Genomic DNA, 27,514 nt, shown 5'->3' on the forward strand with positions numbered 1-27,514 from the left:
CATGGAAACCCCATAGAGCCCCATAGGAACCCCATAGAGATCCATAGAGCCCCATAGAAACCCCATAGACATCCATAGAGCTCCACAGAAACCCCATGGAAACCCCATAGAGCCCCATAGAAACCCCATAGAGATCCATAGACATGAATAGAGCTCCATAGAAACACCATGAAAACCCCATAGAAACCTCATAGAAACCCCATATAGTCCCATAGGAACCCATAGAGATCCATAGAGCTCCATAGAAACCCCATGGAAACCCCATGGAAAACGCATAGAGCTCCATAAAAACCCCATAGAGATCCATAGAGATGCATAGAAACCCCATACAGATCCATAAAAACCCCATAGAGATCCATAGAGATGCATAGAAACCCCATAGAGATCCATAGAGCTCCACAGAAACCCCATGGAAACCCCATAGAAACCCCACGGAAACCCCATAGAGCCCCATAGGAACCCATAGAGATCCACAGAGATCCATAGAGCCCCATAGAAACCCCATGGAAACCCCATAGAGCCCCATAGAAACCCCATAGAGATCCATAGAGATCCATAGAAACCCCATAGAAACCCCATGGAAACCCCATAGAAACCCCATAGAGATCCCCATAGAGCCCCATAGGGCCCCAAAGAGACCCCACAGAGACCCCATAATGCCCCATAGGGCCCCATAGAAACCCCATAGAGCCCCATAATGCCCCATAGGGCCCCACAGAAACCCCATAGAGACCCATAGAGCCCCATAGGGCCCCAAAGAGACCCCACAGAGACCCCATAATGCCCCATAGAAACCCCATAGAGCCCCATTGTGCCCCAGAGAGACCCCATGACCCTGTGACCTTTGACCCCCATAGAAACCCCATGATGTACATGACCCCCAGTAACCCCATGACCTTCATGACCCCCCACAAGGCCATGACTCTTGATCCTACAAGACCCCATGACCTTTGACCCCCAATGACCCCGTGACCTTTGACCCTCGTGACCCCATGACCATCACGACCCCCCCACAACCCCATGACCCCCCACAACCTCGTGACCCTTGACCCCCCACAACCCTGTGACCTTCATGACCCCACGACCTTTGACCCTAATGACCCCGTGACCTTCATGACTCCACAACCCCACAACCTTCATGACTCCCCATGACCTTTGACCCCCGTGACCCCATAACCTTTGACCCCACACCCCACGACCTTCATGCCCCCCATAATCGCCATGACCCCCCATGACCTTTGACCCCTGTAACTCCGTGACCATGTCCTTCGTGACCCCATAACCTTTGACCCCCAGTGACCTCATGACCCCCACGATCCTGTGACCTTTGATCCCCATAGCCCTGTGACCTCCGTGACACCCCACAACCCCCATGACCTTTGACCCCCCAACCACATGACCTTCGTGACCCCCATAACCCTGCAACCTTCATGACCCCGTGACCTTTGACCCCACGACCCCATGACCTCCGTGCCCCCTCTAATCCCATGACCCCCCATGACTCCTGATCTTTAACCCCCCCATAATCTTCATAACCTCCACGACCCCCATGACCTTTGACCCCCGTGACCTTCCTGACCCCACGACCCCTCACCTTTGACCCCCCATTACCCCTTGACCTTCCTGACCCCCCATGACCTTCCTGACGCCCCATGACCCACAACCTTCCCGACCCTTCATGACCTTTGACCCCCGTGACCTTCCTGACCCCCCACGACCCCGTGACCTTTGACCCCCCATTACCCCATGACCTTCCTGACCCCCCATGACCTTCCTGACCCCCATCCTTCCCGACCCCCCATGACCTTTGACCCCAGTGACCCCGTGACCTTCCCGACCCCTGACCTTTGACCCCCCATAACCCCGTGACCTTCCTGACCCCTCATGACCTTCTTGACCCCGCATGACCTTCCTGACCCCCCATGACCTTTGACCCCCGTGACCCCATGACCTTCCCAACCCCCCCACGACCCCGTGACCTTTGACCCCCCCGTGACCCCACCGTTGTCAGGCAGCGCGTTTCCCAGCAGCGCCTCCTGCAGGGCCTCCAGCGCCGCCACCTTGTGCTCCATGGAGCGCAGCGCCGCCCGCACCGCCCGCGCCTGATTAATTACCCGTAATTAATCATTAGCCGCTAATTAGCGGCGCCTTAGGGGCTAATTAGGGGCTCATCGGGGACCCGGCTGACGTTTACCCCCGTTAAGCCCATCAAAACCCCTCGTTAGTGACAACATCGCCCCCCATTACCCATCCCTCCACAATGAGATGCTAATGAGATGCTAATGAGATGCTAATTGACACTAATTAGGGGCTTAGGGGTCTCCAGTGCCATTTCCCCCCGTTAAGCCCACTAAAACCCCTCGTTAGTGACACCATTGCCCCCCATTCCTCATCCCTCCACAATGAGATGCTAATGAGATGCTAATGAGATGCTAATGAGATGCTAATTGACACTAATTAGGGGCTTAGGGGTCTCCAGTGCCATTTCCCCCCGTTAAGCCCACTAAAACCCCTCGTTAGTGACACCATTGCCCCCCATTCCTCATCCCTCCACAATCAGATGCTAATGAGATGCTAATGAGATGCTGATTAGGAGATAATTGGCACTAATTAGGGACTTAGGGGTTTCCAGTGCCATTTCCCCCCCATTAAGCCCATTAAAACCCCTCGTTAATGACACCATCACCCCCCATTCCTCATCCCTCCACAATCAGATGCTAATTAGATGCTAAGGAGATGCTGATTAGGAGATAATTGGCACTAATTAGGGACTTAGGGGTTTCCAGTGCCATTTCCCCCCCATTAAGCCCATTAAAACCCCTCGTTAATGACACCATCGCCCCCCATTCCTCATCCCTCCATAATTAGATGCTAATGAGATGCTAATGAGATGCTAATTAGGAGATAATTGGCACTAATTAGGGACTTAGGGGTCTCCAGTGCCATTTCCCCCCGTTAAGCCCATTAAAACCCCTCGTTAATGACACCATCGCCCCCCATTCCTCATCCCTCCATAATTAGATGCTAATGAGATGCTAATTAGATGCTGAATAGGAGATAATTGGCACTAATTAGGGACTTAGGGGTCTCCAGTGCCATTTCCCCCCGTTAAGCCCATTAAAACCCCTCATTAATGACACCATTGCCCCACATTCCTCATCCCTCCACAATCAGATGCTAATTAGATGCTAAATAGATGCTAATTAGGGTGACTGGGGGCACCTCAGAGGTTGTCCAGTGCCATTTCCCCCCATTAACCCCATTAAAATCCCTCGTTAATGACACCATCACCCTCCATTCCTCATCCCTCCACCATCAGATGCTAATGAGATGCTAATGATATGCTAATGAGATGCTGATTAGGGTGACTGGGGGCACCTCACAGGTTTTCCAGTGCCGTTTTCCCCCATTAAGTCCATTAAAACCCCTCATTAATGACACCATCACCGCCCATTCCCCCACCTCCACACTGTCAATTGCTAATGAGATGCTAATTAGATGGTAACTGTATGCTAATTAGATGGTAATTAAGGGGTTCGGGGCACCCAATGCAACTTACCCCCATTAAACCCCTCGTTAATGACACCATTAACCCCCATTCCCCCACCTCCCCACAATCAGTTGCTACTCAAGCGTTAATTAGATGCTAATCAGATGTTAATTGGATGCTAATTAGATGTTAATTGGATGCTAATTAGGGGGGTTGGGGCACCTCGGGGGTCTCCCAATGCCATTTACCCCAATTAACCCCCCCCCCCTCGCCCCCCAGTGCCTTAACTACATACTCGACGCTAATTAGTTGGACGCTAATTAAAGCAGTTCGGGGTACTTGGCCCTCCTCTTATGCTAATTACATGCAAATGAGGTCCTAAACAGGATCAAGCAGCATGCCTGCTTGTGTTCCATCACCTCCACGCGTGCCCCCAATTAAACCTAATTAAACGATGGGGTTAATGAGCTCACAGACCCCCCGGATGCCCACCAGCGTGTTAATTAACACACTCTAATTATTCATTCCATGCTAATGACATGCTAATGACATGCTAATCACGCTCTACAAGCCATCCCAGAAAACCATGCGCCACACGTCGGTGTCCACAACCCCAACCGCCCCCCCAGCAACTTAATTAGCATCTAATTAGCTACGAGGCTATCCAATTAGGCTAAGAAATTAATGAGGCTGTTAATTAATCATGAATTAGTCGCCAATCAACAGGTGCTCAACACCTCCCCACACATCCCCCCATCAACTCCATTCCCCAAGCCACAACCCCGGCTCTACTTCCCCACCGCCGTGCTAATTAAGCGCTAATTAACCCCTAATTAACTCCTAATTACCCACTAATTAACCCCACCTTCAACAGCGTCTCATCCTCGCTGGACGCCTTCAACCCCACCAACGCCACCGTCTCTTCTCCTTCCTCATCGCTGGGGATGTAATCCTGCGGGCGGAGGACCCCCTCGTTAATGAGCGCTAATTAGCGCGTTAATTAAGCGCGGCCCCTTTAAGAGCGCCCGGCTTTTTTTTTTTTTTCCCGCGCCCCCCGCAGACCTGGAGGATTTCCCGCGTCCGGTCCCGCATGGCGGCTTCAAAGCCCCACTTCCGCTCTTAGCCACGCCCACTTCCGCCCGCTCACTTCCGATTGTAACCCCGCCCTTTTGCGGATCCAGAGCGGAAGTGGGGAGGTGCGCAGGGAGCATAGAGAGGGCCGCTCTAGGCGCGGAGTCCTCCGGGGGATGAATGAAGGGGATTGGAAGGGGGGGATGAATGGGGTTTTCTATGGGGTCTGCAATGGGGTTTCCTATGGGGTTTGCAATGGGTCTATGGGGTCTCCTATGGGGTCCGCTATGGTGTTATGGGGTCCTGTGGGGTTTGCAATGGGTTTTCCCGCGGGGTTTTCAATAGCATAATGGGGTCTATAGGTTTTCCTATGGGGATTGCAGGAGATTCTATGGGATTCTGGGGTTCGTTATGGGGTTTCTAATAGGTTCTATGGGGTTGTGGAGCCCATGGGGTCCGCTACGGGGTCTCCAATAGGTCCCATAGGGTTTGCAATGGGGTGATGGGGTTTGCAATGGGGTCTATGGGATCTGTGGGGTTTCCTATGGCAACAGACCCTATGGGGATCCCTAAAAACCCTATTTTTACGTCCCCTAAATCCCACTTTTCCCCCCAAAAAACCCCAGAGAATCCCCAAATCCCGCTTTTTCCACCCAAAACCCCGTGTTTTTTTTCCTATAAGGAATTCCCCTGCCCCTAAACCCCGGTTTCCTGCCCCTAACCCCCAATTTCCCACCCCATAAACCCCCTTTTCCTACCCTAAACCCCATTTCCCACCCCACATCTCAATTTTCCCACCCCATTTCCCACCCCACAACCCCATTTCCTGCCCCACACCCCCATTTCCCACCCCTTTAATCCCCATTTCCCACCCCATAAACCCCTTTTCCCTCCCCAAAACCCCATTTCCCACCCCAAAAACCCTTTTCCCACCCCACAAGTCCCATTTCCTGCCCCAAACCCCCATTTCCCACCCCATAAACCCCATTTCCTGACCCCATAAACTCCATTTCCTGCCCCAAAACCCCTTTTCCCACCCCAAATCCCCATTTCCCAACCCTTAAATCCCCTTTTCCCACCCTATAACCCCCATTTCCCACCCCATAAGTCCATTTTCCCACACCAAATCCCTATTTTCCACCCCAAAACCCCTTTTCCCAACACCTAAATCCCGTTTTGCCACCCCAAATCCCCATTTCCCACCCTGAAACCCCATTTCCCACCTCAAAACCCCATTTCCCACCCCTTAAATCCCCATTTCCCACCCCATAAACCCCATTTCCCACCCTAAAACCCCATTTCCCTGCCCCAAATCCCCATTTCCCACCCCATAACCCCATTTCCCATCCCTTAAATCCCATTTCCCACCCCTTAAATCCCCATTTCCTACCCTAAAACCCCATTTCCCACCTCAAAACCCCATTTTCCCCTACTTAAAACCCTTTTCCTACCCTAAAACCCCTTTTCCCACCCCATAAACCCCATTTCCCACCCCAAATCCCCATTTCCCACCCCATAAACCCAATTTCCCACCCCAAAACCCCCTTTCCCACCCCAAATCCCCATTTCCCTCCCCACAACCCCATTTCCCACCCCATCAACCCCCTTTTCCACCCCAAATCCCCATTTCCCACCCTAAAATCCAATTTCCCACTCCAAAACCCCATTGCCCTCCACTTCAATCCCCTTTTCTCACCCCATAACCCCATTTCCCACCCTATAAAATCCATTTCCTCCTCCTTAAATCCCCTTCTCCCACCCCAAAACCCCCATTTCCCACCCCATAACCCCATTATCCCACCCCAAATCCCCATTTCCCACCCCAAAACCCCATTTCCCACCCTATAAACCCCATTTCCCACCCCATAAAACCCCATTTCCCCCCCTTAAACCCTCCTTTCCCACCCTAAATCTCCCCATTTCCCACCCCAAAACCCCATTTCCCACCCCATAAATCCCCATTTCCCTCCCCATAACCCCCATTTCCCACCCCAAAACCCCATTTTCCCTCCTTAAAACCTCATTATCCCACCCCAAATCCCCTTTTCCCACCCCAAATCCCCATTTCCCACCCCAAAACCCCATTATCCCACCCCAAATCCTCATTTCCCACCCCAAAACCCCATTTCCCACCTCTTAAATCCCATTTCCCACCCCTTAAATCCCCTTTTCCCATCCCAAAACCCCCATTTCCCACCCTGAAATCCCATTTCCCACCCCATAACACCATTTCCTCCTCCATAAATCCCCATTTCCCACCCCAAATCCCCATTTCCCAACCCTTAAATCCCATTTTCCCACCCTATAACCCCTATTTCCCACCCCAAATCCCCATTTCCCACCCCATAAACCAGATTTCCCACCCCAAATCCCCATTTCCCACCCCTTAAATCCCCTTTTCCCACCCCAAAACCCCATTCCCACCCCAAAACCCCATTTCCCACACTATAAACCCCATTTCCTCCTCCTTAAATCCCCACTTCCCACCCCAAAACCCCATTTCCCTGCCCCCAATCCCCATTTCCCACCCCTTAAATGCCCTTTTCCCATCCCAAAACCCACATTTCCCACCCTGAAATCCCATTTCCCACCTCAAAACCCCATTTCCCCTCCTGAAACCCTATTTCCTCCTCCTTAATTCCCCTTTTCCCACCCCTTAAATCCCCATTTCCCACCCTAAACCCAATTTCCTTCTCCTTAAATCCCCATTTCCCACCCCAAATCCCCATTTCCCACCCCATAAACCCCATTTCCCACCCTAAAACCCCATTTCCCTGCCCCAAATCCCCATTTCCCACCCCATAACCCCATTTCCCACCCCTTAAATCCCATTTCCCACCCCTTAAATCCCCATTTCCCACCCCTTAAATCCCATTTCCCACCCCAAAACCCCATTGCCCTCCCCTTCAATCCCCTTTTCTCACCCCATAACCGCATTTCCCACCCTATAAACTCCATTTCCTCCTCCTTAAATCCCCGTTTCCCACCCCAAAACCCCATTTCCCACCGCAAATCCCCATTTCCCTCCCCAAAACCCCATTTCCCTCCCCAAAACCCAATTTCCTTCCCCTTAAATCCCAATTTCCCACCCCAAATCCCCATTTCCCACCCCAAATCCCCATTTCCCACCCCATAACCCCATTTCCCACCCCTTAAATCCCCATTTCCCACCCCATAATCCCCATTTCCCACCCTAAAACCCCATTTCCCTGCCCCAAATCCCCATTTCCCACCCCATAAACCCCTTTTTCCCACCCCATAACCCCATTATCCCACCCCATAACCCCATTATCCCACCCCAAATCCCCATTTCCCACCCCATAAACCCCATTTCCCACCCTATAAACCCCATTTCCCACCCCTTAAATCCCCATTTCCTACCCTAAAATCCCATTTCCCACCTCAAAACCCCATTTTCTCTTACTTAAAATCTTTTTCCTACCCTAAAGCCCCTTTTCCCACCCCATAACCCCATTTCCTCCTCCTTAAATCCCCATTTCCCACCCCAAATCCCCATTTCCCACCCCATAACCCCATTTCCCACCCCTTAAATCCCCATTTCCCACCCCATAACCCCATTTCCCACCCCTTAAATCCCCTTTTCCCACCCCAAAACCCCATTTCCTACCGTGAAATCCCATTTCCCACCTCAAAACCCCATTTCCTCCTCCTTAAATCCCCATTTCCCACCCCAAATCCCCATTTCCCACCCCATAACCCCATTTCCCACCCCTTAAATCCCCATTTCCCACCCCATAAACCCCATTTCCCACCATAAAACCCCATTGCCCACCCCTTAGATCCCCATTTCCCTCCCCTTAGATCCCCATTTCCCACCCCAAATCCCCATTTCCCACCCCATAAACCCAATTTCCCACCCCAAAACCCCATTTCCCACCCCTTAAATCCCCATTTCCCACCCCAAATCCCCATTTCCCTCCCCTTAAATCCCCATTTCCCATCCTAAAACCCCATTTCCCACCCCATAAACCCCATTTCCTCCTCCTTAAGTCCCCATTTCCCACCCTGAAACCCCATTTCCGATCCCATAAAACCCATTTTCCCTCCTTAAAACCCCAATTCCCACCCTAAAACCCCATTTCCCACCCCAAATCCCCATTTCCCACCCCATAAACCCAATTTCCCACCCCAAAACCCCATTTCCCACCCCTTAAATCCCCATTTCCCAAAACCCCAAATACCCATTTCCCACCCCTTAAATCCCCTTTTCCCACCCCAAATCCCCATTTCCCACCCCATAAACCCCATTTCCTCCTCCTTAAATCCCCATTTCCCACCCTGAAACCCCATTTCCCACCCCATAAACCCCATTTTCCCTCCTTAAAACCCCATTTCCCACCCTAAAACCCCCATTTCCCACCCCATAATCCCATTATCCCACCCCAAAACCCCATTTTCCCACCCCACATCCCAATTCTTCCACCCCATTACCCCCATTTCCCACCCTAAAACCCCATTTCCCACCTCAAAACCCCATTTCCTCCTCCTTAAATCCCCATTTCCCACCCTAAATCCCCATTTCCCACCCCTTAAATGCCCATTTCCCACTCCAAAGCCCCCATTTCCCACCCCAAAACCCCATTATCTCACCCTAAATCCCCATTTCCCTCCCCAAAAGCCCATTTCCCACCCCTTAAATCCCCATTTCCCACCCCATAACCCCCATTTCCCACCCTAAAACCCCATTTCCCACCCTATAAACTCCATTTCCTCCTCCTTAAATCCCCTTTTCCTACCCTAAAACCCCATTTCCCACCCCATAACCCCATTTCCCACACTAAAACCCCATTTCCCACCCCAAAACCCCCATTTCCCACCCCATAACCCCCATTTCCCACCCTAAAACCCCATTTTCCACCCTAAAACCCCATTTCCCTGCCCCAAATCCCCATTTCCCACCCCATAAACCCCTTTTTTCCACTCCATAACCCCCATTTCCCACCCCATAACCCATTTTCCCACCCCATAACCCCATTTCCCACCCCATAAACCCCATTTCCCACCCTATAAACCCCATTTCGCACCCTATAAACCCCATTTCCCACCCCTTAAATCCCCATTTCCTACCCTGAAATCCCATTTCCCACCTCAAAACCCCATTTTCTCTTACTTAAAATCCTTTTCCTACCCTAAAGCCCCTTTTCCCACCCCAAATCCCCATTTCCCACCCCATAAACCCCATTTCCTCCTCCTTAAATCCCCATTTCCCACCCTATAAACCCCATTTCCCACCCCTTAAATCCCCTTTTCCCTTCCCAAAACCCCCATTTCCCACCCCATAACCCCATTTCCCACCCCATAAATCCCATTTCCTCCTCCTTAAATCCCCATTTCCCACCCCAAAACCCCATTTCCCACCCCTTAAGTCCCCATTAGCCCACCCCAAATCCCCATTTCCCACCCCATAAACCCCATTTCCCACCCCAAATCCCGTTTTCCCACCCCCTAAATCCTGTTTTCCCAGCCCTTAAATCCCCATTTCCTACCCTAAAACCCCATTTCCCACCCCATAACCCCATTTCCTCATCCTTAAATCCCCATTTCCCACCCCAAATCCCCATTTCCCAACCTTTAAATTCCCATTTCCCACCCCTTAAACCCCCATTTCCCACCCCAAATCCCCATTTCCCACCCCAAAACCCCATTTCCCACCCCAGAAACCCCATTTCCCCCCCTTAAACCCCATTTCCCACCCTAAATTGCCCCATTTCCCACCCCTTAAATCCCCATTTCCTACCCTAAAATCCCCATTTCCCACCCCAAAACCCCATTTTCCCTCCTTAAAACCCCATTATCCCACCCCAAATCCCCTTTTCCCACACCAAATCCCCATTTCCCACCCTGAAATCCCATTTCCCACCTCAAAACCCCATTTCCCACCCCTTAAATCCCCATTTCCCGCCCCATAAACCCCATTTCCCACCCTAAAACCCCATTTCCCACCCCATAACCCCATTTCCCACCCCTTAAATCCCCATTTCCCGCCCCATAAACCCCATTTCCCACCCTAAAACCCCATTTCCCTGCCCCAAATCCCCATTTCCCACCCCATAAACCCCTTTTTTCCACTCCATAACCCCCATTTCCCACCCCATAACCCCATTATCCCACCCCAAATCCCCATTTCCCACCCCATAAACGCCATTTGCACCCCATAAACCCCATTTCCCACCCCAAAACCCCATTTCCCACCCCTTAAATCCCCATTTCCTACCCTAAAATCCCATTTCCCACCTCAAAACCCCATTTTCTCTTACTTAAAATCCTTTTCCTACCCTAAAGCCCCTTTTCCCACCCCAAATCCCCATTTCCCACCCCATAAACCCCATTTCCTCCTCCTTAAATCCCCATTTCCCACCCTATAAACCCCATTTCCCACCCCTTAAATCCCCTTTTCCCTTCCCAAAACCCCCATTTCCCACCCCATAACCCCATTTCCCACCCCATAAATCCCATTTCCTCCTCCTTAAATCCCCATTTCCCACCCCAAAACCCCATTTCCCACCCCTTAAGTCCCCATTAGCCCACCCCAAATCCCCATTTCCCACCCCATAAACCCCATTTCCCACCCCAAATCCCGTTTTCCCACCCCCTAAATCCTGTTTTCCCAGCCCTTAAATCCCCATTTCCTACCCTAAAACCCCATTTCCCACCCCATAACCCCATTTCCTCATCCTTAAATCCCCATTTCCCACCCCAAATCCCCATTTCCCAACCTTTAAATTCCCATTTCCCACCCCTTAAACCCCCATTTCCCACCCCAAATCCCCATTTCCCACCCCAAAACCCCATTTCCCACCCCAGAAACCCCATTTCCCCCCCTTAAACCCCATTTCCCACCCTAAATTGCCCCATTTCCCACCCCTTAAATCCCCATTTCCTACCCTAAAATCCCCATTTCCCACCCCAAAACCCCATTTTCCCTCCTTAAAACCCCATTATCCCACCCCAAATCCCCTTTTCCCACACCAAATCCCCATTTCCCACCCTGAAATCCCATTTCCCACCTCAAAACCCCATTTCCCACCCCTTAAATCCCCATTTCCCACCCCATAAACCCCATTTCCCACCATAAAACCCCATTTCCCTGCCCCAAATCCCCATTTCCCACCCCATAAACCCCTTTTTTCCACTCCATAACCCCCATTTCCCACCCCATAACCCCATTATCCCACCCCAAATCCCCATTTCCCACCCCATAAACGCCATTTGCACCCCATAAACCCCATTTCCCACCCCAAAACCCCATTTCCCACCCCTTAAATCCCCATTTCCTACCCTAAAATCCCATTTCCCACCTCAAAACCCCATTTTCTCTTACTTAAAATCCTTTTCCTACCCTAAAGCCCCTTTTCCCACCCCATAAACCCCATTTCCTCCTCCTTAAATCCCCATTTCCCACCCTAAAACCCCATTTCCCACCCCATAACCCCATTTCCCACCCCTTAAATCCCCATTTCCCGCCCCATAAACCCCATTTCCCACCCTAAAACCCCATTTCCCTGCCCCAAATCCCCATTTCCCACCCCATAAACCCCTTTTTTCCACTCCATAACCCCCATTTTCCACCCTATAACCCCATTATCCCACCCCAAATCCCCATTTCCCACCCCATAACCCCCATTTCCCACCCCAAAACCCCATTATCTCACCCCAAAACCCCATTTCCCACCCTTCAATCCCCTTTTTCCACCCCATTTCCCTGCCCCATTTTCCCACCTCAGCCCCATTATTTCCCCCCCATTCTTTTCCCACCCCCCCTATTTCCCCCCCTTCATTTCCCCCCAATTTCCCCTCCCCCCACCCCATTATTTTCCCGCGTCGCGCTCCCCTTTCTTGTCCTTACTTAATTGCTAATTCACTTATTTACTTAATTACTTACTTATTAACTTATTTACAGTTCTATTTATCTCCACGTCTATTTCCCGCGCCCGAACGACGCGCGCTTTTTTTCCCGCGCCCGCGCCCGGACCACGCGCCTTTTTTTTCCCGCGCCCGCGCTTTTTATTCCCGCGCCCGGACCACGCGCTTTTTTTTTTTTCCCGCGCCCGCGCCTGGATCACGCGCTTTTTTTTTTTTTCTGCCCTCGCCCCACGTGTTTTTTTCCCGCGCCCGGATCACGCGCGCTTTTTTTCCCGCGCCCAAACCACGCACTTTTTATTTCCCGCGCCCGCGCCCGGACCACGCGCTTTTATTTTTCCCGCGCCCAAACCACGCGCCTTTTTTTTTCTGCCCTCGCACCACACGCGTTTTTTTCCCACGCCCGGATCACGAGCGTTTTTTTTCCCGCGCCCAAACCACGCGCCTTTTTTTTTCTGCCCTCGCACCACACGCGTTTTTTTCCCGCGCCCGAACCACGCGCGCTTTTTTTCCCGCGCCCGCATCACGCGCGGTTTTTTTTTTTCTGCCCTCGGCCCACGTGTTTTTTTCCCGCGCCGGGATCACGCACTTTTTATTGCCCGCGCCCGCACCACGCGCTTTTTTTTCCCGCGCTCGCACCACGCGTTTTTTTCCCGCACCCGCATCACGTGTTTTTTTTCACGCGCCCGCACCACGCGTTTTTTTCCCGCGCCCGCATCACGTGTTTTTTTCCCGCGCCCGCGCCCTAACCACGGGCTTTTTTCCCGCGCCTGGACCACGCGCTTTTTTTTTCCCGCGCCCGCATCACGTGTTTTTTTCCCGCGCCCGCGCCCGGACCACGCGCGGTTTTTTTCCCGCGCCCGCACCACGCGTTTTTTTTCCGCGTCCGCATCACGCGCTTTTATTTTTCCCGCGCCCGCACCACGCGTTTTTTTCCCGCGCCCGCACCACGCGTTTTTTTTCCCGCGCCCGGGTCACGCGCGTTTTTTTTCCCGCGCCCGCACCACCCGTTTTTTTTTCCCGCGCCCGGGTCACGCGCGCTTTTATTTTTCCCGCGCCCAAACCACGCGCGGTTTTTTTCCCGCGCCCGCACCACGCGTTTTTTTTTCCCGCGCCCGGGTCACGCGCGCTTTTATTTTTCCCGCGCCCGCACCACGCGTTTTTTCGCGCGCCCGCATCCCGTGTTTTTTTCCCGCGCCCGCACCACGCGCGTTCTTTTTCCCGCGCCCGAACCACGCGTTTTTTTTCTCGCGCCCGCATCACGCGCGCTTTTTTCCCGCGCCCTGACCACGCGCTTTTTTCCCGCGCCCGCGCCCGAACCACGCGCTCCTTTTTTTCCCCGCGCATGCGCAGCGCTCTCCTCCTCCTCCTCCTCCCCCCCCCCCCTCGCCCCCCCATTTTCCCTCCGCCGCCGCAGCGCCCGCGCGCCCCTCCCCCCCCTCCGCTTTTTTTTCCCCTCCCTTCCCCCCCCCGCGCAGCGTAGGGAGGGAAAAAAAAAAAAAAAAAAAAAACCCCAAAACCCCCCGCATTTTTTTTAATTTAATATTTCAAAAAAGGGGGGGGGGGAAAAACCAAAAATAAAAAAAAAAAAAAGGAGGGGGGGGGAGAGGAATTAAATGTAAGGAGCTGCGGTTGGGGGGGGGGCGGCGACACTGCGGTGTTTTTTTTTTTGGGGGGGGGGTGAAATTTTTTGGGGGGGGGGTTTCGTTTTTTGGGGTTTTTTTTTTCCGGTTTTTCTTTTTTTTTTTTATCGGGGTTTTTTTTGCCCCCCGACACAGAGATGAAGGACCGCACCCAGGAGCTGCGCACCGTATGTGGGGCTTCTATGGGGCTGGGGGGGATCTATGGGGCTGGGGGGGGGGTCTGGGGGGCTGGGGGGGCGATTTATGGGGCTGGGGATGGTGGATTTATGGGGCTGGGGGGGGAATCTATGGGGCTGGGGATGGATTTATGGGGCTGGAGGGGTTTCTATGGGGCTGGGGGGGATCTATCGGGCTGGGGGGGGTTGGGGGGTTGGGGGGGATCTATGGGGCTGGGGGGGGTTGGGGGGGTTTCTATGGGGCTGGGGGGGCGATTTATGGGGCTGGGGGGTGCATTTATGGGGCTGGGGGGGGAATCTATGGGGCTGGGGGGGGTTGGGGGGTTTCTATGGGGCTGGGGGGGGGTCTGGGGGGCTGGGGGGGCGATTTATGGGGCTGGGGATGGTGGATTTATGGGGCTGGGGGGGGAATCTATGGGGCTGGGGATGGATTTATGGGGCTGGAGGGGTTTCTATGGGGCTGGGGGGGATCTATCGGGCTGGGGGGGGTTGGGGGGTTGGGGGGGATCTATGGGGCTGGGGGGGGTTGGGGGGGTTTCTATGGGGCTGGGGGGGCGATTTATGGGGCTGGGGGGTGCATTTATGGGGCTGGGGGGGGAATCTATGGGGCTGGGGGGGGTTGGGGGGTTTCTATGGGGCTGGGGGGGGGGTCTGGGGGGCTGGGGGGGCGATTTATGGGGCTGGGGATGGTGGATTTATGGGGCTGGGGGGGGAATCTATGGGGCTGGGGATGGATTTATGGGGCTGGAGGGGTTTCTATGGGGCTGGGGGGGATCTATCGGGCTGGGGGGGGTTGGGGGGTTGGGGGGGATCTATGGGGCTGGGGGGGGTTGGGGGGGTTTCTATGGGGCTGGGGGGGCGATTTATGGGGCTGGGGGGTGCATTTATGGGGCTGGGGGGGGAATCTATGGGGCTGAGGGGCTTTCTATGGGGCTGGGTTTATGGGGCTGGGGGGCGTGGATCTATGGGGCTGGGGGGGATCTATGGGGATGGGGGGGGTTGGGGGGGTTTCTATGGGGCTGGGGGGGAATCTGTGGGGCTGGGGGGTGGATTTATGGGGCTGGGAGGTGGGGGGAGGATTTATGGGGTTGGGTTTCTATGGGGCTGGGGGGGGGATTTATGGGGTTTGGGGGGGATCTGTGGGGCTGGGGGGGTGGGTTTATGGGGCTGGGGGTTTCTATGGGGCTGGGGGGGAATCTGTGGGGCTGGGGGGGCGGATTTATGAGGCTGGGGGTTTCTATGGGGGTTTATGGGGCTGGGGGGGCACTTATGGGGCTGGTGGGGAATCTGTGGGGCTGGGGGGTGGGGGGAGGATTTATGGGGTTGGGTTTCTATGGGGCTGGGGGGGATTTATGGGGTTCGGGGGGGATCTGTGGGGCTGGGGGGCTGGATTTATGGGGCTGGGGGGGCGATTTATGGGGCTGGGGGGGGTGGATCTATGGGGCTGGGGGGGATCTATGGGGATGGGGGGGGTCGGGGGCGTTGGGGGGGCGATTTATGGGGCTGGGGGGGGAATCTATGGGGCTGGGGGGGGTTGGGGGGGATTTATGGGGCTGGGGGGGCACTTATGGGGCTGGGGGGGGAATCTGTGGGGCTGGGGGGGATTTATGGGGCTGGGGGGGATCTGTGGGGCTGGGGTGTGGGTTTATGGGGCTGGGGGGGGTTGGGGGGGATTTATGGGGCTGGGGGGGTTTCTATGGGGCTGGGTTTATGGAGCTGGGGGGGGATCTATGGGGCTGGGGGGGATCTATGGGGCTGGGGGGGAGTCTGGGGGGCTGGGGGGGCGATTTATGGGGCTGGGGGGGGAATCTATGGGGCTGGGGGGTGGATTTATGGGGCTGAGGGGCTTTCTATGGGGCTGGGTTTATGGGGCTGGGGGGGGTTTCTATGGGGTTGGGGGGGCTGGGGGGCTTTCTATGGGGCTGGGGGGGGATCTATGGGGTTGGGTTTCTATGGGGCTTTATGGGGATGGGGGGGGTTGGGGGGGTTTCTATGGGGCTGGGGGGGCGATTTATGGGGCTGGGGGTGGTGGATTTATGGGGCTGGGGGGGGAATCTATGGGGCTGGGGGGGCGGATTTATGGGGTTTGGGGGGAATCTATGGGGCTGGGGGGCGATTTATGGGGCTGGGGGTGGTGGATTTATGGGGCTGTGGGGGCACTTATGGGGCTGGGGGGGCGGATTTATGGGGTTTGGGGGGAATCTATGGGGCTGGGGGGGATTTATGGGGCTGGGGGGGTTCTATGGGGCTGGGGGGACACTTATGGGGCTGGGGGGGGAATCTGTGGGGCTCGGGGGGTTTCTATGGGGCTGGGGGGGGATCTATGGGGCTGGGGGGGTTTCTATGGGGATGGGGGGGGATCTATGGGGTTGGGTTTCTATGGGGCTTTATGGGGATGGGGGGGGTTGGGGGGGTTTCTATGGGGCTGGGGGGGCAGATTTATGGGGCTGGGGGTGGTGGATTTATGGGGCTGTGGGGGCACTTATGGGGCTGGGGGGGCGGATTTATGGGGTTTGGGGGGAATCTATGGGGCTGGGGGGGATTTATGGGGCTGGGGGGGTTCTATGGGGCTGGGGGGACACTTATGGGGCTGGGGGGGGAATCTGTGGGGCTCGGGGGGTTTCTATGGGGCTGGGGGGGGATCTATGGGGCTGGGGGGGTTTCTATGGGGCTGGGAGGGGATCTATGGGGTTGGGTTTCTATGGGGCTTTATGGGGGTGGGGGGGGTTGCGGGGGTTTCTATGGGGCTGGGGGGGTGTCTGTGGGGCTGGGGGGGTTTCTGTGGGGCTGAGGGGGGTGGATTTATGGGGCTGGGGGGGGAATCTATGGGGCTGGGGGGGGTTGGGGGGTTTCTATGGGGCTGGGGGGGGATCTGGGGGGCTGGGGGGGATCTATGGGGATGGGGGGGTTGGGGGGTTTCTATGGGGCTGGGGGGGTTTCTGTGGGGCTGGGGGGGTGGATTTATGGGGCTGGGGGGGGAATCTATGGGGCTGGGGGGTTTCTATGGGGCTGGGTTTATGGGGCTAGGGGGGTTTCTATGGGGCTGGGGGGGGATCTATGGGGTTGGGTTTCTATGGGGCTTTATGGGGCTGGGGGGGGTTGGGGGGCTTTCTATGGGGCTGGGGGGGGATCTATGGGGTTGGGTTTCTATGGGGCTTTATGGGGATAGGGGGGATTGGGGGGGTTTCTATGGGGCTGGGGGGGCGATTTATGGGGCTGGGGGTGGTGGATTTATGGGGCTGGGGGGGAATCTGTGGGGCTGGGGGGTGGATTTATGGGGCTGGGGGGGATCTATGGGGCTGGGGGGTTTCTATGGGGCTGGGGGGTGGGCGGGGATTTATGGGGTTGGGTTTCTATGGGGCTGGGGGGGGATTTATGGGGGTGGTGGGGATCTGTGGGGCTGGGGGGGTGCGTTTATGGGGCTGGGGGGGGATCTGGGGGGCTGGGGGGGATCTATGGGGCTGGAGGGGGTTGGGGGGGATTTATGGGGCTGGGGGGGTTTCTATGGGGCTGGCTTTATGGGGCTGGGGGGTTCTATGGGGCTGGGGGGGCACTTATGGGGCTGGGGGGGAATCTGTGGGGCTGGGGGGGTTTCTATGGGGCTGGGGGGGTGGATTTATGGGGCTGGGGGTTTCTATGGGGATTTATGGGGCTGGGGGGGGAATCTGTGGGGCTGGGAGGTGGGGGGAGGATTTATGGGGTTGGGTTTCTATGGGGTTGGGTGGGCGATTTGTGGGGCTGGGGGGTTTCTATGGGGGTTTATGGGGTTGGGGGGGGATCTATGGGGCTGCGGGAGGGATTTCTATGGGGCTGGGGGGGAATCTGTGGGGCTAGGGGGGTTGGGGGGGTTTCTGTGGGGCTGGGGGGGCGATTTATGGGGCTGGGGGTGGTGGATTTATGGGGCTGGGGGGGGCTGGGGGGCTGGGGGGGATCTATGGGGATGGGGGGGGTTGGGGGGGTTTCTATGGGGCTGGGGGGCGATTTATGGGGCTGGGGGGGGAATCTATGGGGCTGGGGGGGTTTCTATGGGGCTGGGGGGCTGGGGGGGGATCTATGGGGCTGGGGGGGAATCTGTGGGGCTGGCAGGGTTTCTATGGGGCTGGGGGGGGATTTATGGGGCTGGGGGCTGGGGGGAGGATTTATGGGGTTGGGTTTCTATGGGGTTTGGGGGGATTTATGGGGCTGGGGGGGTTTCTATGGGGATGGGAGGTGGGGGGGGATTTATGGGGTTGGGTTTCTATGGGGCTGGGGGGGGCTGGGAGGGGGCTTCTATGGGGCTGGGGGGGATCTGGGGGGCTGGGGGGGGGATCTATGGGGCTGGGGGGGTTTCTATGGGGCTGGGGGGGCGATTTATGGGGCTGGGGGGGGTGGATCTATGGGGCTGGGGCGGGGCTGGGGGGCTGGGGGGGTCTGGCAGGGGGCTTCTATGGGGCTGGGGGGGGATTTATGGGGATGGGGGGGATCTGTGGGGCTGGGGGGGTTTCTATGGGGCTGGGGGGGATCTATGGGGTTGGGTTTCTATGGGGCTTTATGGGGCTGGGGGGGGTTGGGGGGGTTTCTATGGGGCTGCTGGGGGCTGGGAGGGGGCTTCTATGGGGCTGGGGGGGGAATCTGTGGGGCTGGGGATGGATTTATGGGGCTGGGGGGGTTTCTATGGGGCTGGGGGGGGAATCTATGGGGCTGGGGGGGGTTGGGGGGTTGGGGGGGATCTATGGGGCTGGGGGGGTTGGGGGGCTTTCTATGGGGCTGGGGGGGATCTATGGGGTTGGGTTTCTATGGGGCTGGGGGGGTTGGGGGGGTTTCTATGGGGCTGGGGGGGCGATTTATGGGGCTGGGGGTGGTGGATTTATGGGGCTGGGGGGGGAATCTATGGGGCTGGGGGGGCGGATTTATGGGGTTTGGGGGGAATCTATGGGGCTGGGGGGGGATTTATGGGGTTGGGGGGGGATTTATGGGGCTCGGGGCTGGGGGGAGGATTTATGGGGTTGGGTTTCTATGGGGCTGGGGGGTGGATCTATGGGGCTGGGGGGGGAATCTATGGGGCAGGGGGGGTTTCTATGGGGCTGGGGGGGCGGATTTATGGGGCTGGGGGGTTTCTATGGGGCTGGAGGGGCACTTATAGGACTGGGGAGGCGTTCTATGGGGCTGGGGGGCGATTTATGGGGTTGGGTTTCTATGGGGCTGGGGGGGGCTGGGGGGGATCTATGGGGCTGGGGGGGCGATTTATGGGGCTGGGGGGGTGGATTTATGGGGCTGGGGGGGGATCTATGGGGCTGGGGGTTTCTATGGGGCTTTATGGGGCTGGGGGGTGGATTTATGGGGCTGGGGGGTTTCTATGGGGCTGGGGGGGTGGATTTATGGGGCTGGGGGGGGATCTATGGGGCTGGGGGTTTCTATGGGGCTTTATGGGGCTGGGGGGTGGATTTATGGGGCTGGGGGGTTTCTATGGGGCTGGGGGGGTGGATTTATGGGGTTGGGGGGGGAGAGGGGTTATTATGGGGCTGGGGAGGAGGGAATCTATGGGGCTGGGGGGGGTTGGGGGGGTTTCTATGGGGCTGGGGGGGAATCTGTGGGGCTGGGGGATTTCTATGGGGCTGGAGGGGCACTTATAGGGCTGGGGAGGCGTTCTATGGGGCTGAGGGGGGATTTATGGGGTTGGGTTTCTATGGGGCTGGGGGGGGCTGGGAGGGGGCTTCTATGGGGCTGGGGGGGATCTGGGGGGTTGGGGGGGTTTCTATGGGGCTGGGGGGAGGGGGGGATTTGATGGGGCTGGGGGGGATCTATGGGGCTGGGTTTATGGGGCTGGGGGGGGATCTATGGGGCTGGGGGGGGTTGGGGGGATTTCTATGGGGCTGGGGGGGGATCTATGGGGTTGGGTTTCTATGGGGCTTTATGGGGTTGGGGGGGTTTCTATGGGGCTGGGGGTGGTGGATTTATGGGGCTGGGGGGGGAATCTATGGGGCTGGGGGGGCGGATTTATGGGGTTTGGGGGGAATCTATGGGGCTGGGGGGGGATTTATGGGGCTGGGGGGTTTCTATGGGGCTGGAGGGGCACTTATAGGGCTGGGGAGGCGTTTTATGGGGCTGGGGGGGGATTTATGGGGTTGGGTTTCTATTGGGCTGGGAGGGGGCTTCTATGGGGCTGGGGGGGATCTGGGGGGCTGGGGGGGATTTATGGGGCTGGGGGGGTTGGGGGGGTTTCTATGGGGCTGGGGGGGCGATTTATGGGGCTGGGGGGGGAATCTATGGGGCTGGGGGGGGCGGATTTATGGGGCTGGGGGGTTTCTATGGGGGTTTCTATGGGGCTGGGGGGGGATCTATGGGGCTGGGGGGGAATCTGTGGGGCTGGGGGGGGTTTCTATGGGGCTGGGGGGAGGATTTATGGGGTTGGGTTTCTATGGGGTTGCGTGGGGGATTTATGGGGCTGGGGGGGGAATCTATGGGGCTGGGGGGTGGATTTATGGGGTTGGGGAATCTGTGGGGCTGGGGGGCATTTATGGGGCTGAAGGGGTAGATTTATGGGGCTGGGGGGGTTTCTATGGGGCTGGGGGGGCGATTTATGGGGCTGGGGGTGGTGGATGTATGGGGCTGGGGTGGGATTTATGGGGTTGGGTTTCTATTGGGCTGGGGGGGGCTGGGAGGGGGCTTCTATGGGGTTGGGGGGGTTTCTGTGGGGCTGGGGGGGCGATTTATGGGGCTGGGGAGGAGGGAATCTATGGGGCTGGGGGGGGTTGGGGGGGTTTCTATGGGGCTGGGGAGAGGGGGGGATTTATGGGGTTGGGGGGTTTCTATGGGGCTTTATGGGGATGGGGGGGCATTTATGGGGTTGGGGGGGATCTATGGGGCTGGGGGGAGAATTGGAGGGGGATTTATGGGGTTGGGGGGGGATCTATGGGGCTGGGGGGGACATTTATGGGGTTGGGGGAGGAATCTATGGGGCTGGGGGGTGGATTTATGGGGTTGGGTGGGGGATTTATGGGGCTGGGGGGTTTCTATGGGGGTTTATGGGGCTGGGGGGGGATCTATGGGGCTGGGGGGGAATCTGTGGGGCTGGGGGGGGTTTCTATGGGGCTGGGGGGGATTTGGGGTCTGGGGGCTGGGGGGAGGATTTATGGGGTTGGGTTTCTATGCGGTTGCGTGGGGGATTTATGGGGCTGGGGGGGGAATCTATGGGGCTGGGGGGGGTTGGGGGGGTTTCTATGGGGCTGGGGGGAGGGGGGGATTTATGGGGTTGGGGGGTTTCTATGGGGCTGGGAGGGGAGGGGGGGCATTTATGGGGTTGGTGGGTTTCTATGGGGCTGGGGGTTGGGGGGGGATTTATGGGGTTGGGGGGGGAGAGAGGGGATTTATGGGGTTGGGGGAGGAATCTATAGGGCTGGGGGGAGATTTGTGGGGCTGGGGGGGAAATCTATGGGGCTGGGGGGGATTTATGGGGCTGGGGGAGAATTATGGGGTTGGGGAGGGGGAAATCTATGGGGCTGGGGGGGATTTATGGGGCTGAAGGGATAGATTTATGGGGCTGCGGGGGTTGTGGGGTTTGCTTTGGGGCTGGGGGGGATCTATGGGGTCTGTGGGGGTTTTTATGGGGCAGGAATGGGGGCTGTGGGGCAGGAATGGGGTCTATGGGGCGGCTGTAGGGTTATGGGGCAGGAATGGGGTCTGTGGGGCGGCTGTGGGGTCTGTGGGGCAGGAGTGGGGTCTGTGGGGTGGCTGTGGGGTCTATGGGGCAGCTTTGGGGTCTGTGGGGCGGCTGTGGGGTTATGGGGCAGGAATGGGGTCTGTGGGGCAGGAATGGGGTCTGTGGGGCGGCTGTGGGGTCTGTGGGGTGGCTGTGGGGTCTATGGGGCAGCTTTGGGGTCTGTGGGGCGGCTGTGGGGTCTGTGGGGCAGGAATGGGGTCTGTGGGGCTTATGGGGCAGCTGTGGGGTCTGTGGGGCAGGAATGGGGTCTATGGGGCGGCTGTAGGGTTATGGGGCAGGAATGGGGTCTGTGGGGCGGCTGTGGGGTCTGTGGGGCAGGAATGGGGTCTATGGGGTGGCAGTGGGGTGGCTTTGGGGTCTGTGGGGTGGCTGTGGGGCGGCTGTGGGGCAGGAATGGGGTCTGGGGTCTGTGGGGCAGGAATGGGGTCTGTGGGGTTTATGGGGTGGCTGTAATGTTTATGGGGAGGCTGTGGGGTCTGTGGGGCAGGAATGGGGCCGTTGTGGGGTTTATGGGGTAGTTGTAGGTTTATGGGGCAGGAATGGGGTCTGTGGGATTTAGGGGCGGCTGTAAGGTTTATGGGGGGGCTGTGGGGTCTGTGGGGCAGGAATGGGGTCTGTGGGGTTTATGGGGTGGCTTTGGGGTCTGTGGGGTGGCTTTGGGGTCTATGGGGCAGGAATGGGGTCTGTGGGGTTTATGGGGTGGCTGTAATGTTTATGGGGCGGCTGTGGGGTCTGTGGGGTGGCTGTGAGGTTTATGGGGTGGCTTTGGGGTCTGTGAGACAGGAATGGGGTTTATAGGGTGGCTGTGGGGTCTGTGGGGCAGGAATGGGGTCTGTGGGGTTTATGGGGCGGCTGTGGGGTCTGTGAGGTGGCTGTGAGGTCTGTGGGGCTACTGTGGGGTCTGTGGGGTTTATGGGGCGGCTGTGGGGTCTGTGGGGCAGGAATGGGGTCTGTGGGGTTTGTGGGGTGGCTTTGGGGTCTGTGGGGCGGCTTTGGGGTCTGTGGGGCAGGAATGGGGTCTGTGGGGTTTATGGGGTGGCTGTGGGGTCTGTGGGGCAGGAATGGGGTCTGTGGGGTCTGTGGGGTGGCTTTGGGGTCTGTGGGGCGGCTTTGGGGTCTGTGGGGCAGGAATGGGGTCTGTGGGGTTTATGGGGCGGCTGTGGGGTTTATGGGGTGGCTGTGGGGTGTGTGGGGTGGCTGTGAGGTTTATGGGGCGGCTGTGGGGTCTGTGGGGCAGGAATGGAGTCTGTGGGGTTTATGGGGCAGCTGTGGGGTCTGTGGGGCAGGAATGGGGTCTGTGGAGTTTATGGGGTGGCTGTGGGGTCTGTGGGGTGGCTGTGAGGTTTATGGGGCGGCTGTGGGGTCTGTGGGGCAGGAATGGAGTCTGTGGGGTTTATGGGGCAGCTGTGGGGTCTGTGGGGCAGGAATGGGGTCTGTGGGGCGGCTATGGGGTGGCAGTGGGGCGGCTGTGGGGTTTCTGGGGTCTGTAGGGCCGGCGGTGCCGTGGCAGTGGTGCAGTGCAGTGGTGCAGTGGGGGATTGCAGTGCTGTGCTCGGGGTTATGGGGCCGCTTGTGGGGCTGCTTATGGGGCCGCTTATGGGGTTGGTTATGGGGCTGGTTATGGGGCTGGTTATAGGGTTGGTTATGGGGTTGGTTATGGGGCTGGTTATGGGGCCGCTTATGGGGCTGCTTATGGGGTTGGTTATGGGGCTGCTTATGGGGTTGCTTATGGGGCCGCTTATGGGGTTGGTTATGGGGTTGGTTATGGGGCTGCTTGTGGGGCCGCTTATGGGGCTGGTTATGGGGCTGGTTATGGGGTTGGTTATGGGGCTGCTTGTGGGGCTGCTTATGGGGTTGGTTATGGGGCCGCTTATGGGGCTGGTTATGGGGTTGGTTATGGGGCTGCTTATGGGGCCGCTTATGGGGCTGCTTATGGGGGTGCTTATGGGGTTGGTTATGGGGCTGGTTATGGGGCTGGTTATAGGGTTGGTTATGGGGTTGGTTATGGGGCTGGTTATGGGGCCGCTTATGGGGCTGGTTATGGGGCTGCTTATGGGGCTGGTTATGGGGTTGGTTATGGGGTTGGTTATGGGGTTGGTTATGGGGTTGGTTATGGAGCGATAGACTGCTTATGGGGCTGCTTGTGGGGCCGCTTATGGGGTTGGTTATGGGGTTGGTTATGGGGTGATAGACTCCTTATGGGGCTGCTTATGGGGCTGGGTATGGGGGTGCTTATGGGGTTGGTTATGGGGCTGCTTGTGGGGCCGCTTATGGGGCTGCTTATGGGGTTGGTTATGGGGCTGCTTGTGGGGCCGCTTATGGGGCTGCTTATGGGGCTGCTTATGGGGTTGGTTATGGGGCTGCTTGTGGGGCCGCTTATGGGGCTGCTTATGGGGCTGCTTATGGGGTTGGTTATGGGGCTGCTTATGGGGCTGCTTATGGGGCTGGTTATGGGGTTGGTTATGGGGCTGCTTATGGGGCTGCTTATGGGGCTGCTTATGGGGCTGGTTATGGGGTTGGTTATGGGGCAGTGAGCTGCTTGTGGGGCTGCTTATGGGGTTGGTTATGGGGCTGCCTGTGGGATTGGTTATGGGGCTGCTTATGGGGTGGTGGGCTGCTTATGGGCTGCTTATGGGGTTGGCTATAGGGTTGGTTATGGGGCTGCCTATGGGGCTGCCTATGGGGTTGCTTATGGGACTGCTTATGAGGTTGGTTATGGGGCAGTGAGCTGCTTGTGGGGCTGCCTATGGGGTTGGTTATGGGGCTGTTTATGGGGCTGCCTATGGGGTTGGTTATGGGGTTGGTTATGGGGCTGTTTATGGGGCTGCCTATGGGGTTGGTTATGGGGTTGGTTATGGGGCTGTTTATGGGGCTGCCTATGGGGTTGGTTATGGGGTTGGTTATGGGGCTGCTTATGGGGTCGGTTATGGGACTGCTTATGGGGCTGCCTGTGGGGTTGGTTATGGGGCTGGTTATGGGGCTGCTTGTGGGGTTGGTTATGGGGCTGCTTGTGGGGCCGCTTATGGGGCAGCCTATGGGGCTGCCTATGGGGCTGCTTATGGGATTAGTTATGGGGCTGGTTATGGGGTTGTTTATGGGGCAGTGAGCTGCTTGTGGGGCTGCTTATGGGGTCGGTTATGGGGCTGCCTGTGGGATTGGTTATGGGGCTGCTTATGGGGCTGCCTATGGGGTGGTGAATTGCTTATGGGGCTGCTTATGGGGCGGTGGGGTGTTATGGGGCTGCCTGTGGGGCTGGCTGGCTATGGGGTGCAGTGGGGTGCAGTGGGGCTCTATGGGGCGCAGTGGGGTGCTATGGAGTGTTATGGGGCGCAGTGGGGCGCTATGGGGCGCAGTGGGATCCTATGGGGTTCTGTGGGGCGCAGTGGGGTGCTGTGGAGTTCTTTGGGGTGCAGTGGGGCGCTGTGGGGTTCTGTGGGGTTCTCTGGGGTGCAGTGGGGCGCTATGGGGCACAGTGGGGTGCTGTGGGGTTCTGTGGGGTGCTATGGGGCTCTGTGGAGTGCTGTGGGGTGCTATGGGGCGCTGTAGGGTTGTGTGGGGCGCTGTGGGGTGCTGTGGGGTGCTATGGGGCGCTATGGGGTTCTGTGGGGCGCTATGGGGTGCAGTGGGGCGCTGTGGGGTGCTGTGGGTCGCTATGGGGCTCTATGGGGTTCTGTGGGGTTCTATGGGGTGCAGTGGGGCGCTATGGGGCGCAGTGGGGTGCTGTGGGGTTCTGTGGGGTGCTATGGGGCTCTGTGGAGTGCTGTGGGGTGCTATGGGGCACTATGGGGTTGTGTGGGGCGCTGTGGGGTGCTGTGGGGTGCTATGGGGCGCTATGGGGTTCTGTGGGGTGCTATGGGGTGCAGTGGGGCGCTATGGGGCACAGAAGGGGTGCTGTGGGGTTCTGTGGGGTGCTATGGGGCTCTGTGGAGTGCTGTGGGGTGCTATGGGGCGCTGTAGGGTTGTGTGGGGCGCAGTGGGGTGCTGTGGGGTGCTATGGGGCGCTATGGGGTTCTGTGGGGTGCTATGGGGTGCAGTGGGGCGCTATGGGGCACAGAAGGGGTGCTGTGGGGTTCTGTGGGGTGCTATGGGGCTCTGTGGAGTGCTATGGGGTGCTATGGGGCGCTGTAGGGTTGTGTGGGGCGCTGTGGGGTGCTATGGGGCGCTATGGGGTGCAGTGGGGCTCTGTGGGGTGCAGTGGGGTGCAGTGGGGCTCTATGGGGCGCAGTGGGGTGCTATGGAGTGTTATGGGGCGCAGTGGGGCGCTATGGGGCGCAGTGGGATCCTATGGGGTTCTGTGGGGCGCAGTGGGGTGCTGTGGAGTTCTTTGGGGTGCAGTGGGGCGCTGTGGGGTTCTGTGGGGTTCTATGGGGTGCAGTGGGGCGCTATGGGGCGCAGTGGGGTGCTGTGGGGTTCTGTGGGGTGCTATGGGGCTCTGTGGAGTGCTGTGGGGTGCTATGGGGCACTATGGGGTTGTGTGGGGCGCTGTGGGGTGCTGTGGGGTGCTGTGGGGCGCTATGGGGTGCTATGGGGCGCTATGGGGTTGTGTGGGGCGCTATGGGGCGCTGTGGGGCACTATGGGTTTCTGTGGGGGGCGCTGTGGGGAACTATGGGGTTGTGTGGGGTGCTATGGGGCGCTATGGGGTTGTGTGGGGCGCTGTGGGGTGCTATGGGGCACTATGGGGCTCTATGGGGTGCTGTGGGGCGCTGTGGGATGCTATGGGGCTCTATGGGGCGCTATGGGGTTTTATTGGGTTGTGTGGGGCTCTGTGGGGTGCTATGGGGTTCTGTGGGGCTCTATGGGGCTTTATGGGGTGCTGTGGGGCTCTATGGGGCGCTGTGGGGCTCTATGGGGTGCTATGGGGCGCTATGGGGTTTTATTGGGTTCTGTGAGGCTCTATGGGGCTCTGTGGCGCTCTATGGGGTTGTGTGGGGCTCTATGGGGTGCTGTGGGGTTTTATTGGGTTCTGTGGGGCGCTGTGGGGCTCTATGGGGTTGTGTGGGGCTCTGGGGTGCTGTGGGGCTCTATGGGGCGCTATGGGGTTTTATTGGTTTCTGTGGGGCGTTATGGGGCTCTGTGGGGCTCTATGGGGTTGTGTGGGGCTCTATGGGGTGCTGTGGGGTTTTATTGGGTTGTGTGGGGCTCTATGGGGCTCTGGGGGCTCTATGGGGTTGCGTGGGGCGCAGTGGGGCGCTATGGGGCTCTGTGGGGTGGTATGGGGCGCAGTGGGGTGCTATGGGGCTCTGTGGGGCTCTATGGGGTTGTGTGGGGCGCTGTGGGGCGCTATGGGGTGCTATGGGGCTCTATGGGGTTGTGTGGGGCTCTATGGGGCTCTATGGGGTTGTATGGGGCTCTATGGGGCGCTGTGGGGCTCCGTGGGGCGCTATGGGGCGCAGTGGGGCGCTATGGGGCGCAGTGGGGCGCAGTGGGGCAGCGCTGCCGCCGTTCCCGCAGGCGAAGGACAGCGATGACGAGGAGGAGGTGGTGCACGTGGACCGCGACCACTTCATGGACGAGTTCTTCGAGCAGGTGATGCCCAGGGCGGCCCCATAGCGA

At 57.8% G+C, this 27,514-nt stretch overlaps 2 protein-coding genes across 4 annotated transcripts in view; one reads left to right on the plus strand and one right to left on the minus strand.

Moving 5' to 3' along the window:
* The window catches only part of STX4 (syntaxin 4), a 38,517-nt gene extending 33,875 nt beyond the window's left edge, over positions 1-4,642 (minus strand). Inside the window, exons 1-3 of the mRNA XM_090130311.1 lie at positions 4,553-4,642; positions 4,356-4,442; positions 2,003-2,102 (exon numbers count right to left, since the gene is read on the minus strand). Coding sequence (XP_089986437.1) covers positions 2,003-2,102; positions 4,356-4,442; positions 4,553-4,582 — 217 coding nt within the window. The 5' untranslated portion in view covers positions 4,583-4,642. The remainder of the gene's footprint in view (positions 1-2,002; positions 2,103-4,355; positions 4,443-4,552) is intronic.
* A 24-nt stretch (positions 4,643-4,666) lies between these two features.
* The window catches only part of STX1B (syntaxin 1B), a 65,564-nt gene continuing 42,716 nt past the window's right edge, over positions 4,667-27,514 (plus strand). Inside the window, exons 1-3 of one of the 3 annotated variants that reach the window (XM_090130313.1) lie at positions 4,667-4,686; positions 14,221-14,252; positions 27,413-27,487. In XM_090130313.1, the coding sequence (XP_089986439.1) occupies positions 14,223-14,252; positions 27,413-27,487 (105 nt within the window). In that variant the 5' untranslated portion in view covers positions 4,667-4,686; positions 14,221-14,222. Of the gene's footprint in view, positions 4,687-14,026; positions 14,061-14,169; positions 14,253-27,412; positions 27,488-27,514 lie in introns of those variants that run through there. The other 2 variants (XM_090130312.1, XM_090130314.1) reach the window with 2 other exon arrangements.

This window comes from Phasianus colchicus, chromosome 40 (genome assembly GCF_987193195.1).
Source record: "Phasianus colchicus chromosome 40, bPhaCol1.hap1.1, whole genome shotgun sequence".
NCBI classification, from domain to species: Eukaryota; Metazoa; Chordata; class Aves; order Galliformes; family Phasianidae; genus Phasianus; species Phasianus colchicus.